General features: G+C 48.1%; 1 protein-coding gene across 1 annotated transcript; it reads left to right on the top strand.

Moving 5' to 3' along the window:
• The first annotated feature begins 13,996 nt into the window (after positions 1-13,996).
• Positions 13,997-14,630, top strand: LOC124682927 (transcription factor ILI5-like). Its single transcript, XM_047217528.1, has 2 exons — positions 13,997-14,163; positions 14,279-14,630. Exons 1-2 carry the CDS (start codon positions 14,041-14,043, stop codon positions 14,429-14,431), a joined length of 276 nt encoding a protein of 91 aa, XP_047073484.1. The 5' UTR covers positions 13,997-14,040; the 3' UTR covers positions 14,432-14,630.
• The last annotated feature ends 801 nt before the right edge of the window (positions 14,631-15,431 follow it).

Here is a 15,431-nt window from a genome sequence, read left to right as displayed (position 1 = left end):
AAGCTTTGAAGCTTGTACCTCTCGGATATTTTTGGGGTGTCATGGGAATCCCCAATCTTGAGCTTTTGTCCATACTTCATCTCATCACATCATTCTTCTCTCCCTACACTTGAAAACTTCCTTCATACAAAACTTCACACAATTCTCATTAGCAGCATTAGTGCAATCAAAATAACAAATCCACTTGGTTCAGTTCTAACATAAGTCAAACATCCATTAAAACATTTAGATACTGTAGCAACTTCTTTGGAAAGCTCTTTCTCTCAAAAGAACTCAAAAAAAGAAAAAGATCAAGAGGCAAATGCAAATGGTGATAGAAATCTATCAAAGTAGAACAGCAGGTAAATATCGATTTTTAAGAAAATCCTCTGTTGCTCAAATCGAAAAGTGCAAAACTAAGGAAAGTTAGATAATAACCTGGAAGATATGCTCAAAAATGGGCAGCTCAAAATAGTTCTATCTAGGAATACGAATTTTTTTGGTGACAACACAGAATCTATTTCAGGACAGCAACTTCCCCAAATCATTACAGAGGTAACAACTTTCAAGACTCAACAAAAGAAAAAATTACAAAAATAAAATAATGGGTTGTCTCCCATAAGCGTTTTTCTTTAATGCCTTTTAGCTAGGCTTGATAGTTTTAATGATGCTCTAACGAAAATAGAAAATGAAGCAAAGGGAGCATCAAGAAGCAAATTTAAAACACAATTAAGTCTAACCCACTTCCTATGCATAGGAATCTTGTACACAAAGAAAATCACAAAGAACAAAGTGACAAGCATAAGGATATAAAACAAGAGTAACTTCGAAACTTTCAGCATATAGAGAGGTGTTTTAGTACCATGAAAACTTTTACAACCATATTTTCCTATCTCATAATAATTTTTAGTAGCATCACGAATAAACTCAACAGTATAACTATCACATGAAGCATGCTTGTCATGATCTACAAACACATAAATTTTAGCAAGCTCAAAAATAGTGGGATTAAAACATTCAAACCCACTTTTAACAATTTTATAACAAGACGATTGATCATTCTCAAGAGGTACGTATGGGGCTCCAAAGTAAAGTCAAGACTCCTCCAATCTCATTTTCAATAGTAGTACAATTAATATTATCAACCAGTATAGGACCATCATCTAGAGCTTTATCATAAACATTTTGTAAGCAAAACTCTTTAGTACCATGCAATTCGAAATTAGGCATAAATAAAGGATTATCTTAAGATTTACCAAAATAGCATGGATTATCATAGATAACAGGAGCAAAATTATTATCACAAGTTTTACTCATAGTAGATATTTCAAGAGAATCCACAGGAACATAACATTCATCCTCCTTTGGTAAGCATGGGGGACAATAAAATAATGTAAGGGATAAAGAGTTACTCTCATTAGAAGGTAGGCATGGGTAGCTAATCTATTCTTCCTCCTTTTGTTCATCACTCTCCTCCTCTTTTTCATCTAATGAGCTTTCAGGTTCAGCAATTTCCTCTTCCACAGGTTCCTGCAAATTGTGGATACATTCTTGTGCATGACTGAGTATCTCTTTATAATCAATGATATAACAATTATTGCTAAAAATTTCTATGCAATAATCAAGGATAGAAGAGACCATATCTTTAAGTTTATTACAAGAAACACAGGTTTCATAATTTTCAGACATGAAGGATTTTATTTCAGAAGCTCCCATAAACAAAGCAAATTGTTCTACTTCTTCAAATCCAAGATGAATATAATTATTCCAATGATAGTTCACAATTAAAACTTCTTTACTAAAGCCACATTGGAATTAAGATGTTTAATATCACGTTCAGAGCAACAATTTATATCATGGCGTTTAAGCAAAATTTCAGCACTTTGATTCAACTTTTGTAACACGCCTCTCATAACTTTACCCTTATATGATCCTCCGTACTTTATAAATAGCTCCATAGAGGTTCTAGCATGTTCTTCCATAATAACAATTTTTTAGATTTTCGGGGTTTCAATTTTTTATGGATTTTAAGGTATATAAGAAAAATAAAACTAGACAAAAATAAACTAGACAAAAGTAAACTAAACAAAACACAACTAAACAGAAATAAACTAAGCACAAATAAACTAGACAAGACAAAATAAAATAAAGTAAAAACAGAGAGATAGGTAAAGCGTACTCCCTAGGTGAACTTATGAGTAGAGCTATGCCTCCCCGGCAACAGAGGTAGAAAATAGTCTTGATGACCCACAAGTATAAGGGATCGCAATAGTCATCGAGGGAAGTAAAGCCTAAATTTATTGATTCGATACAAGGGGAGGTAAAGAATACTTATAAACCTTAACAACGGAGTTGTCAATTCAGCTGCACCTGGAAAAGCACTAGTAACAGGGGTGATGTAAAAGCAGCAATAATATGAGAGCAATGGCAATAGTAACACGACAGCAGTAGCACAGAGGAGATGACACCGGAAAGTATTCCAGTGCGTAGTTGACTGTAGAGCAATGATGATGACAAAAGGACCGGGGTTCCCAACCACTAAGTAACTCTCCAAATAACATGTGTTGGGTTAACAAATTACAGTTGGGCATTTGATAATTGTGAGGACATGACAATGCATGCTATGATAAGATAAAGTTTACTGTAGTATTTAATTGGGCATTACAACATAATACATAGACCGTAATCTAACTGCGTCTATGACTAATAATCCACCTTCAGGTTATCATCCGAACCCCTTTCAGTATTAAGTTGCAAGCAACAGATTATTGCATGAAGCAATGTGTGTAAAGTAAACAATAGAATTATCCTTAGATAAAACATTGTTGTTTTCTCCCTGGTAGCAACATCACATCTACAATCTTAGAAGTTATTGTCACTCTTCCAGAAAACTAGAGGCATGCACCCACTATCGAGCATAAATACCCCCTCTTGGAGATATAAGCAACTACTTGATCAGGGTAACTACAAGTACCGGAGAGCATGCACGATCTTAAATAACAGTAGTATGATAATATGATGAACAATCTGATCACAATTCCACAATTTACTGGATCCCAACAAACACAACACCGATTACATCATATGGATCGCAATCATGTAAGGCAGCTCATGAGATCATTGTATTGAAGTACATGGGAGAGAGATTACCAACTAGCTACATCCGAGAACCCGTAGTCAAGGTGGGAACTACTCACGAACCATCATGGAGTCGAAGTCGAGGCGGTGGAGTCGGTGGAGATGGCTCCGGGGTTTAATCCCCGTCCCGGCAGGGTGCCGAAACAGGAACTTCCGACCCCCAAAACTTGTCTAGACGATAGCGGTGGCGACGAAACTTTTCATGGAAGGAGGCTGGTTGATTTAGGGTTTTGCGTCGTAGGGAATTTATAGGCAGAAGGGCGAGGTCGATGGCCGCCTGGGTGGCCCACACCATGCCATGGCGCGGTACCACCCTTGGTCGCGCCATGGGGTGGTGTGGCCGCCCTATGGCGCCTCTCCATCTTTCCTCCGGACTTCGTCTTCGTGTCGGAAAAAATAGGAGGTTTGGCTTTTGTTTCGTCCAATTCCGAGAATATTTCCTCTACAACTTTTCTAAAATACAAAAACCGCAAAAAACAGGAACTGGCACTATGGCATCTTGTCAATAGATTAGTTCCAGAAAATGCATAAAAGTGACCCGAAGTGTAGAAAAAACATATAGAAATTGGTGTAAAACAAGCATGGAGCATCAAAAATAATAGATAGGTTTGCAACGTATCAAGTATAAACAGACTTGACGGAGAAGAGACCATTTTTTGACCACATCCACACAAGAGTATCAGATAGAGAAGTAAGTGTAATAGTACAGAGAATCCTTTGTAGGCCTCTCATTTGATCTTGAAGATCAACTGACAACCATCTTCTGAAGGAGAAGTTTCAATTGTTATTGGCAGTTGTCCACATTGTCCAATTTTGCTCATTACAAATCTTAAAGAGACATGGAAAAATTTCTTTCAAGGGAGTAAACGCACACCAGGTATCTCCCCAGAAATGGGTCCTTTTCCCATTACCCACTGGCATTTTCCTGCCACTAAGGTAAACATCTCTTAGTGCAAGCATATCACACCATAGAGCATAGTCTTTCTATCTGTGAGTAGCAGAATGAGCTAGGATTGTATAGGTATTTCTGTCACATAAAATCTTGCCAGGGGCCATATTCCTTTTCAAGTTTCCACCACCACTTGCGCATCAAACTTATATTGAATTTTGTCTGGTTTTAAATGCCTAACCCTCCCTCCTTTTTTGGTTTGCACACATGCTTCCACTGTACAAGATGATATTTCCATTTTCCACTGTTACTAGCCCACATGAAACCTCTAATTGGTTTTTCCATCCCTTCAATGTTACTTTTTTGTAATAATATCAGTGACATTTGATAGACAACACTGTTTGACAAACATGCATCAATTTTAGTCACCCTCCCTCCAATGGACATAGAGCTGCACATCCAGCCTTCCATTCCACTTTTTATTTTTCCCTCAAGAAATTTCATCTCTGACACTGTAGCTCTTCTGGCACATACATGGGTTCCAAGGTATTTGATTAGCCAATCACCAGTTTGACAATTGAAGAGATCAACATACATCAGGAGTTTGGTATCATCCGGTTGAATCAAGAGAACTTCACTTTTTCAAAATAGATTTTCAAGCCAGACTTGATTCAAACACATACAACAACAGCTTCAAATTCAAGGACTATCCAAATCGTCTTGGATGAAAAGAATAATGTCATCAGCATATTGGGGACTGGAAATGCCTGTTTAACTACGTTAATTGTTGATTGGTCCGAAAGCATTGGCTGTCAAAAAGTGAAGCATCACACCATCAACAATGAATCTTCCTTTGATGAAGGCATTTTGACAACAACCAATTAAATTTGTCATGAGGTTCTGCTCTGACAGTTAAGGCCTTATTAACAATTTTGAAAAGTACTTATAACAAGCAAATTGGTCTGAATTTCTGATGCATCATCACTTTTTGATGCCAGGGTAATAATACCATAATTTATCCTCTGGGGGAATCTTATGTTGATGGAAATCAGAGAACATCTGCATCAGGTCAACTTTTATTATTTCCCATCAACTTTGAAAAAAAATCAATGAGAAATCCATCAGAGCCAGCAGCTTTTGTTCTTTTCCATCTGGAAGATTATATTTTTTTAATCTTTTCCTCAGTAAACTCTTTATCAAGTTCCCTTCTATCCAGATCATTCAGTTTTTCTTCCTCAGACCATATATCATCTCTCAATCTTGTGTTAGAAGAATTATGTGGCTCAAACAAATTTTTATAGAAGCCAGTAGCATGTCTCAGCAAATCTTCTATCCCTTGTATTTTTTCTTCCCCATTTTGTAGAGAAATAATAGTTTTGTTTCTCCTCTGCCCATTAGCAACTCTATGGAAAAATTCAGTATTGTTATCACCTTTGCGACGTGGCAATTGTTGATTGGTCCGAAAGCACTGGCTGTCAAAAAGTCCTCTCAATATTGACGATCCTGTTTAACTACGTGGGGTGAGGAGTAGTAGCTGGGATGATGGATGCATGCACGCAGGGTGCATGACCCCAACGAACTAACCGCCGGTGGCGCGAGCGATGGCGATGGCGACGGCCGCATGCCGCCTCCAGGGAAGGGAAGGGACCGGCCAAATTCCGAGCAGGCGCGACGTACGTCGGGCAGCATGGCACGCACATGGCGCTGTACTACCTGCCTGCGCGCTCGCTCGCGCGCGGTGAAGGCCCAGGCAGCGGCACGTACGTGTGGGATCCCACCGCATGCTGCCGTCTCCGGCAGCTCCAACGCCATAAACGCTGCGACGGTGACCTCACCGGCAGCGTAACTTTGGGGTCGGCTTATCTGATCATAGCGCACATCTCGCTCCACCACAAGCTGCCTGGACGTGACCATCGTCGCCTCGGCCTAGAGTCCGACGTGCTGCCGGCCGGCCGGACTCGCGCATGCATGCACGCATGCAGTCTCTCTAGTCTCTACTAGTACGAGAGTAGGAGCTGCCTCTGTCGATCTTAGTTTGCGGAAAGGATCACTGTACTAGACGAGAGAATTTAAAGCTGAGTACCCTGTGATCGACACATGCATTTATCGCGAACAGTTTACAGTTATACCGATCAGGCCGGGGCAGGTACGTTTGTTAAGCCGCTTGGCATGTGTAGGGTTGAAAATGAAAGGGAAACTTTCCGTCCGTTTTCGAACAAAAAGGAAATGGAGAGCAAAAAAGGGAAAATGAAATGACATTTTGCGGAAAACGAAAGGAAACAGAAGAATCATAAAAGGAAACGGAAATGAAAACGAGGGAGCTGTTTCCGACGGAAACGAAAACGACAAACGAAATTCCGGATAAACAAATATGAAAAGTTTCCGCAAATGTAACCTAGAGAGGCCCATGTTCTTGGTAGGCCTACATTTACACATGAAATTAAGCCTGCAGGGCACCTACTAATTATAGACAGCCTCCTATAGTCCCGACAATTCATCTCTGTTTGGGACAATTCCACAAGACCTAGTCCCAACTCCCAAGCGATCGCGGCTTCTTCCTACAAGACAAGCGATCAGGCGGCCAAGCGACTGCCCATGAACAGTCTTAGTGTCGATGCAAATAATACTTATGTAAACTTGCGCTTGTCTAAGTGTTAAACTATGTCTGTTACTCCCTCCATCACTAAATGGATGTCTATCTAGATACTAAATTGGGTCTAGATACATCCATATTTGGATAAAGTTGAGACACCCTTTTAGTGACGGAGGTAGTACTTTATGTTGAATTGCCGCTTGTTGAAGTTGAGTGATATTCCTTGTCTTATTGTCTACTTCGTTATACGTGCCTTTTCGGTATACAGACCAAGGTAATATGACACCATTTTATTGTGAAAAATATTCATTTTCGTAATGTATCCGTCCCGTATCCGCTCCATATTCATCTCCGGCGATTTTCGTTTTCATATTCGTTTTCGGGGTTTCCGATTTCGTTTTCGATTCTCTTAAGATAGGCGGAAACAAAAACGATAAGACATATTTCCGTCCGTTTCTGTTCCATTTTCAACCCTAGGCATGTGTACCGGCTCGACCTACTCCCCCTCCGTCACAAAATATAGGAGTAGTACCTATAAAATTATGTCAAAGTCAAAACATATAAACTTGGGTGTTTCTAAGACTCAGTCGACTAAGATTTAACTTATGTCTCAGTCGAATTACATTAGTATGTTTCAATGCGGACTTAAATAAAATGCAAACAACAGCAAACACGAATATTCAAACAGAAACAAAAAAACTCCAACGATGAAGCACTGTGACTGAGACACATAAGCTATATCTCAGCTAGCTGAAACTTAGCAATTCCGTATAAACTTTTAGCAAATTTGTACCGGAAAATTTCAACATTTGGAAAATCTCAAATCAGTACCAACATATATATTCGTCATAAAATACATAGTTTAATATTGTAAATTCCCAATTAACTTAGTTAAAGTCAGTAAGTTTGACTTTCGGTGGAAACCAGTGCGCACTTTATTATGGTAAGAGCATCTCCAGTCGTGTCCCCCAAACCGTCCCCCAAAGGGATTTGGGGCGCGCCGGACAGAAAATGCGTTCCAGCCGCGTCCCCCAAAGCCCATTTTTGTCCGGCGCGCCCCGATACGGTGTCCGGCGCCCCGAGCCCGTCCCCGTCCCATAGGGGACGCACCGGGGACGCCGGACACAACGAAAAGCGAGGCGAACCGACGCGGGGCCGACCCGTCAGCGGCACAGGGAAAATTTGTCTCACACTCCCGCCGAATCCCGCCGCTCCCTCCAAATCGCGCCTATACCGCCGCGCATTTCAGGCCTCCCAAAACATATCCCGCCGCCGATTCATTTCTCCTATCCCGCCGATTTGTTTCTCCCTCCCGCCGTCCACCCGCCGGCGCTACCCTCTCCACATGGCGCCGCCGACAGCCCCCAAAAAGATGGCGAAGAAAGCGGCCAAGAAGCCGCCGGGCAATGGGACGAAAGGGCGACGGCGCCGCTGCTCGCGAGGCCGCGGAAGGCGCCGGCTTTGAAGAAGAAGCCTGAAGGATGGACCGACGATCAATGGCAGCAAGATTGCCTGCGCAGGAAGCTATCGACGGCGGAGCGGAAAGGACGGAGGGCGGCGGAGCAGACGAACCATGCACAGCAACAGGCAGATCGCGACGAGGTCATCGTGCTCGACGGGCCTGCGTCGACTCAGGATACAACGCCGTCGCCCAACCCCTTCCCCTTCTTCTAATTTGCATGCACCACCGGTCTGTAATATGATCGCGCGCCCGCATCTTTGATCGATCGCCGCTACTCTGATCGCGACGAATCGGCGGGAACGATCTCTTTTGAATGCATCTATTTGAATTTCTGATTGGGGGCGGCGTTTGGGGGATGCGGCTGGGGAGCGACGTCCCCCAAACGCGACACGAACAAAACACGTCCCCCAAACTCTCGATCCGGCGCGGTTTAGGGGACGGTTTGGGGGACGCGACTGGAGATGCTCTAAGGACGGGGTATTTCGAAGAGCAAATGTGTCCTCTTTGGTTTGTCTGGATCCGATCCGCCCGCAGACATAGATGTGGACGTGCCCGCCTCTCCATCTGATTGGGTTTGGGTTGGGGTTAAACCTCTCGGCTAGCTAGCTAGCTATGTGGGTATGAGTGTTTTTGGTGGAAGGCCGGACGGGAGGATGGAGGAGAGAGACGCGCGCTAGCAGGTAGAATGGTACGTATACATCGGGGGAGTTAAGGCGCATATGCGAGTGTCCGAGATGTGTGCGGCCTTTGCGACAGTGACCCTCGCCGCGCGCGTCGCCCGTTCGTTCGTACGTGCCGGCGCCGTGTAGACCTATATCAGCGCCGGTAGCTCCCGGGGATCGGTGATGGTATATTCCTACGAGTACCGGCGAAGCGACGACCGGCGACCCGTGAGCCCGGCCCCGTCGCCGTCGACCCCGCCGATGGATGGACACCCACCTTAACTCCGTCGTCCTTGGACCGAGCGCGGCGGTCGGTCGTTTCCCGCAATGGCAGGGCGCGCGGAGCCAAAACGAGCCGAACCGCGCGGCAAGCGTACTTTAGCCGAGCCGCGCGCGACAGACAGGCGCTGTGCGGCGAGACGTGACCGCCTGCCTGCCCGCCAGCCCGTCCGGGTGACAGTCGAGGCGTTTTCCGAGTTCCCACTTGCCCGCGCGCATCTGCCGCCGCGTGCGGCACGACGGACGGACGGACGGGGCAGGCAGGCATGCGTGCATGGGCACATGCACGTACCTTGTCTAGTCCGAGACGAAACCAAACAAAACCAAAAGTCGACAGGTTACTACGACCCCACGCGCCCGTCACGTGGACCTACGCCTGCGTCGCCTTCGCCCGGGCCACGACCAGGTACTCCTACGCTAGCTGCTGCTGGTAAAGGCGACTATCCGTACACAACTTACGCCATGCAGGGAAGGCCACAAAACACTGCCACAGAGGGCATCTCCAACGAGGGGATGATGTACGATTGTTTGCCTCCGCGCGGACCGGAAATATGTCTGCATCCTGCTCCAGCGAGCCATGCATCGTGTCTGGGTATCCGCAGCGACGCAAACGCAGTGCAAATATGCGGCACGTTTGCGTCTCCGCGGACGCTGCACGGTCGCGCCTAGCGTCCACTCGCTTCTTCACGGGTCCGCCTGGTAGCGACCCTGGCTCGATCGGCCTCGAATAAAGCACATCAAGCGCGCCGATGCCACCTGGCAGCGAGTAGTTGTTTAGGTGTGTGTGCTAGCCTTTGGGGTTAGCGTGGTGTTGCACCCAGAGGTGTGTTGTACTTCGGCTTCTTGGCCTCTTCTTCTATGAAATCGATACGACTCTCCATGACGTATCCTTGAAAAAAAAAGCGCGCCAATGTCACCCGCCGGAGTGGCAACCGCGCCGATCAACCCGCCGACCACCAGAATGGAGCGCCAAACCGCCGCGGAAGAGCAACCGCATGCCTCTTCGTTATACGCGCCGCCATTAATCCCCGCGGAATATAACCCATGCGCCTGCTGTAATTCACGTCGAACCGCCTGCCAATTTTCTTCTTCTCCAACACCGGCTAGCCAGGCGCCATGAGCGACTACGCCTTGCCGTCCGACTCGGAGAGCGAGGGCAAGCCGCCGGGATGGCGGCATTGGTGGGAAACGCCTGCGACGCCTAGCGACCCTGGCTCCACGTCGAGGGAGATCGACGAGGAAGAAGGCGTCGTTGCCAGCGATGGCCATGAGGAGGAGGAGGACGACGACGACGGAGGCGCCGTTGGCAGCGACGGCGAGGAGGAGGAGGAGGAGGAGGAGGACTCCGATGCCAAGTTCACCCTGCTGGAGGCGCAGGAGGCGGTGGACGAGAAGGCGGCGGCAAGGAAGGAGGCTAGGGCCCAGGCAAGGGCGCGGGCGCAGGCGGCGTGTCTTCGTCCATTCACCGAGGATGACGACGAAGACGCCACTTCGTACGACTAGAACTCCTCCACGGATGCGTCGTCCGGCAGTTCATCTTCCGACGAGGAGGTGACAAGCAAGAGGCGCAGGAGTAAGAACGACGAGGCAGGGCCTTCTAACAAGAAGGCCAAGAATTAGCTTATAGTTTCTTTGTTTTAAATTTGTTTTCTAGTTTGTATGTTAAATATGTTTGAACTTGTTCGATTCGAGTAATCGGTGCTAGTTGTTTTCTCGTTTGAACTTGCTCATTCATATAAATTGGGAAGTTCTTCAAAAAAAGGAAAAGAAGGAGCAGGGAAATAAGACAGTGGGGTGTCCAAAATGCGTCGGACCGCTGGGGGTGGCCCCGATGCAAACGGACTATTCGCGTCTCGCGATCAGTTTCGCGTCCGCCAGACGATGATGGAAACCCACGAATAATTTAGGTATCCGAAATGCCTCGCTCCGTTGGAGATGCCCTAAGAGCATCTCCACGGACGGTGATAGTCATTTGTGCAGCACGTTGTGATCTGCTAACCCACAGGTGGTTGTCCGTAACAATTATTTTGTAGGAAAACGTCCGTAGATGTAGCATTGCTGTGTGGGGATGGTCGTGATTTTTGGACTTACACTAACGCGTTCTAAACGCCGTGCTAGCTCCTTCGCAAAAGACACGAATTGGGCGCGCCGGTGCCAAGCGTCACGACGGTTTTCGCGGGTGAGGCCGCCTTGGCAGCGACTCGTCGGTCGACCGCATCATAAATGCAATGCGTCGTATGCTCCGTAGCCGGTTGCCGATGAAGCACCGGTTCACGCGCAGACGCCTCGCCTGCTGTGTGGCTAGATGGCATCGCTTATTAATACACCCTCCACCGCGCTATCCTCGCCTCTCTCCACCACCGCCGCGCTATCTTCTACTCTCCACCACCGCCGCTTTCTTCTGCAGAAATGCTGCGGCGTCTGCATACGACGTACTCGATGCTTGGCTGTAACGGCAGCACGCCGCCATCGGTGCCGCAACCACCACCGCAACCACAGCTGTCGCAGCCCAACGATGAGTTCGACGTCAACTCCAACGACTCCGGCGACACCCAGTTCGCCGAGTGGGACGAGGCCTACATAGCAGACGCTGAAGCTAAGGCCGCGGAGGAGGCGGTGTAGTGGGGCGAGTAGCAACAGGTCCCCGGTGACCCGGAGCAGGCGGAGATCCTCGCCTCCTTCAACATGCATCGCTTCCGGAGGCTAAAGGAGGAAGAGCGCGAGTTCATCAACAACGCCAATTTCGAGCACGCCGTCGAGATCTAGCGTCAGTGGAAGGCCACGGAGGAGGCGGGACATCTCCTCATGGCGGTCGAGCGACAGAAACTCCTTGAGCTCAACGCTCAGCGCCAGGCCGAGGCGACCGCCCGCCAGCAAGCGAGGCTCGCCCAGAATGAGGCGTCTCGCCAGTGGCTTGCGTCTCTGAGGGGGCAGCGCCCCCGGCGGCCGTGCTCCATCGCCAGATGCGCGAAGCAAGGGCGGAGAGGCGGGCACGGATGCAGGCGGCAAAGGGGAAGAACGACGATGAGGCAGGCCCATCGGGCGCCCCAACCGATGGCCAGTAGATTAGGGTTCGGTCTACTTTGAATTTCAAGTTTCAATAAGTTTTATGTTTCAATAAGTTTTATGTAATTTTAAATAAAATTTCGTCAGTTGTTTGTTCAAACTTATTTTGGAGTTTTTTTGATGTTTACCGGTGTGTGCAACCGCACCCTAAATTTGGTTGCAGGCGCCGGCGACCCCCATAGCGCGCTGTCGGCGCACCTGTCGGCGTTTATTTGGAGGCCGCTGGTGGAGATGCTCTAATTAAGTACGCAGCTTCGTCCACCGCTGCAAACTGTCTCACTTGGGTCCATGACGATCCATTTGCGGACTAAATTTGAAACGAAAATGCGTTGCTGGTATAACGTGGATCATGCTCATGCCCGCGTTATGTCGCCTCAGGCTCGCCTAGTGGTGGTTCAGTGGCTGTTTCGCTTCCCCTCCATCGTACGCAGGACATTGTGACGACGACATCAATGGCACGCCTCGACTTCACCGTCTGCGGTAGGATTGGCGGGAGGCGGCTGGTCTCCTTAGCCGCCGTCAATGGGACGCGCTTCGAGTCCAGCGCCAGCATTGGAAGCACCCCCAACCCCCCCCCTCTTTTTAAGGGCATTGGCTTCGTCCTTCCATCAATGGAGATGCCCTAAAGGACGATCCAAGCCTTTTCATTTCAAACGGCCATGGGAGGGAACTTGCCCATTTCTGATCCAAATTTTGTCACGGAGACATCCCTTCTGCTCGCCGGTGACGTATGGCACGTTGCCATCGTAGTCAAGATCGTCAAGGTCCAAGGCCATGCATGCGTCGAGCATGGGCTGTTGATGACGCGTGAGCACCTTGATGGCGCGTGAGCACCGGCAGTGGTAGCGCCACCCAGGCCCCCTCAAGCGATGCATAGGCCCGCCATGTCCGTGTCGGTCTGCGCCTTCACCGCCGCCTTCACGCCAGCATCTTCGTCGTTGCTGTTGCCGACACCTTATCCTGTATCGTGGTCGCATATCTATCCGTGGGCCGATCCAAACGGACCAAAGCGGACATAATTTTATGTTCGAAATAAGTCATATCGTCACTAAAAGTTTAATTGAGCATCTAGCTAGAGTTAAACATGAGGTTATATAACTATACCAGAGAAGACAAGGTAGGTGATCCCTACTGCATCCAGGATCCCGCCGACCGGCATTTAGGTGGAGGTGATCGAGTTGTTGTTCCGGCACCGGGGCATCGGGGGACAAGGGCACCTCGCGGGTCTGCTACCCGGCCGGTCGTTCCCTGACGGGGACGTGCCCTAAGCCGTCCTAGCTGGTAAAGAAAGATGGATAGATTTTCCACCGATCAACCGAAAACTCCACAAACTGGACGGATACATGTCGCGGTGCAAAACGTATTGATTGTGATCTGATCTGCAGTGAGTGATTGATGGCGAGCACTGCATTGCATTTCCGCGATGGAGGACGACTTACGTGAACAGCGTTTCCTGGCCATTTCGCTACGTTACCGATCGACGATGGAGAGGGTGATGATGGAGTGACAATTCGACGTGGGGCTGGGCACGTGGCAAGTGGCGGGAGGTTGGTGCGCGGCCGTAGCTCACGGAGTAACTAGGTGTGGGGCCAACAGAGAGAGTGGGGCCGAGGACATGTGGGGATGGTTCCCACACCAAAAAAAATTCTTCTCTTTGATGATGTTTGTAAGCAGAGCAGGATCGCTAAACTCCTCTTCATAATCTACCTCTTGTCTTGCGTCATCTCGATGCATGGATTGTCTTGTAGTATCTTTGCTTTTGCTAGGTGGCTAGCTCTCTCCGTCCTCTAGCTAGCTCCATGCCTCCATCTCCCTATAAAAACCCCAGCTCCCTGCCTTCTTTCCATCACACGCTTCAGCTAGCTAGCCGCCCACTCTACTTTCGGAGGATCACACACACATCCTCTCCATCGAGCTCGATCCACCTTTGCGGAGGGAGCTGCATTTCTTCCACCTCAGGCACACGTCGGCGATGTCGGGCAGGCGGTCGCGCGGCTCCGTGTCCGAGGAGGAGATCAACGAGCTCATCTCCAAGCTCCAGTCCCTGCTCCCCACCGCTCGCCGCCGCGGCGGCAGCAGTAGCAGCAGCAGCCAGGTACGTACGATACGACACATATATAGCTAGCTACACCAGGCCGGGTATCATCGTTCGAGAGCAATGTGTCTACGAAACGGGGTTAACGAATCGACCAATGCATATACATGTGCAGGCTTCGACGGCGAAGATGCTCAAGGAGACATGCAGCTACATCAAGACCCTGAACCGGGAAGTGGAGGACCTCAGCGACCGTCTCACCGACCTCATGGCCACCATGGACCAAAACAGCCCCGCCGCCGAGATCATCCGCAGCCTCCTCCGCTAACCAGCTATACCCACTGCTCATCATCACCTCGTGCTGATTGTCCTAAGCTATATTATAGTAATATAGATCACCCAACATATTGTCACCCCGCTACACAGCTCGTGCTTCCACTAGCTAGCTACGTACTAAGTAGTAGTATATGCATACGAAGGAGGACATGGTATGTATGTGTCCGTCGATCTCTGCACTACATACATATGCAGATCGATCGATGCCTAGCTAAGGTCGGACTGCTAAGGCATATGCAGCTGGTCTAATTTTACTGTGGTAGGGCATATCATTAGCTAGCTAGGGCAGCCTAAGTGTTATAGTGGTTGCTTAGTTAGCCCACACCGGCCATGATCATCCCTGCCACTCGCATCTGGTTTCCTCCCAGTTTCCATCCCCCTCTATCTAGCTAGTTAACTATTTTGTGTATAATCTTGTTAATTTGCGGCCTGGATCGAGTTGTTTCCCCTACAGACAACCGGCCGACCGCTAGCTACCCATCGATCCACTGGTACCTACTGCTTCTAATATTACTGTCATGATGTTGCCATGAATGTACTACTGTCGTTCAGCTTGAATGATTAATCCAGTCTGATACTATATATGTTGATTTCGGGAGATCGGTCTACTTAATTAACGCATGCATACTTGTGCATGTGCTTACTGGCGTCTGGAATATATGTTGTACCTGCAGTGTGGTCGAGTGTTTCCGTTCTGTCGGTCTTTAAACAAAAAACGGAAGCAAAAGATCTGTCTCTTAACAGAGTTTGACAACCCGCATAGAGCGGGAAAAAAAAGCAAAGGTGACAAATTCAACTATGGGATTACTCTCCCGATATTACAAACCTCAAATGCTTGGCTCCCGCGGTGCTCTATAGCTTCGCCCCACTCTTGATGGAAGCAACAAGTATCGGTGGCAGGGCGGCGAGGAAGACCCTCATATTTCACTCATTCCAAATCGTCCAACCTGCAAGCATGGTGAGAGAGGCCATCGCATTTTGGTTAGGGGCAC

Source organism: Lolium rigidum, chromosome 1 (assembly GCF_022539505.1).
Source record: "Lolium rigidum isolate FL_2022 chromosome 1, APGP_CSIRO_Lrig_0.1, whole genome shotgun sequence".
Lineage (NCBI taxonomy): Eukaryota > Viridiplantae > Streptophyta > Magnoliopsida > Poales > Poaceae > Lolium > Lolium rigidum.
The sequence above is the reverse complement of the archived record's forward strand: the minus strand, read 5'-3'. Positions and strand labels throughout refer to the sequence as shown.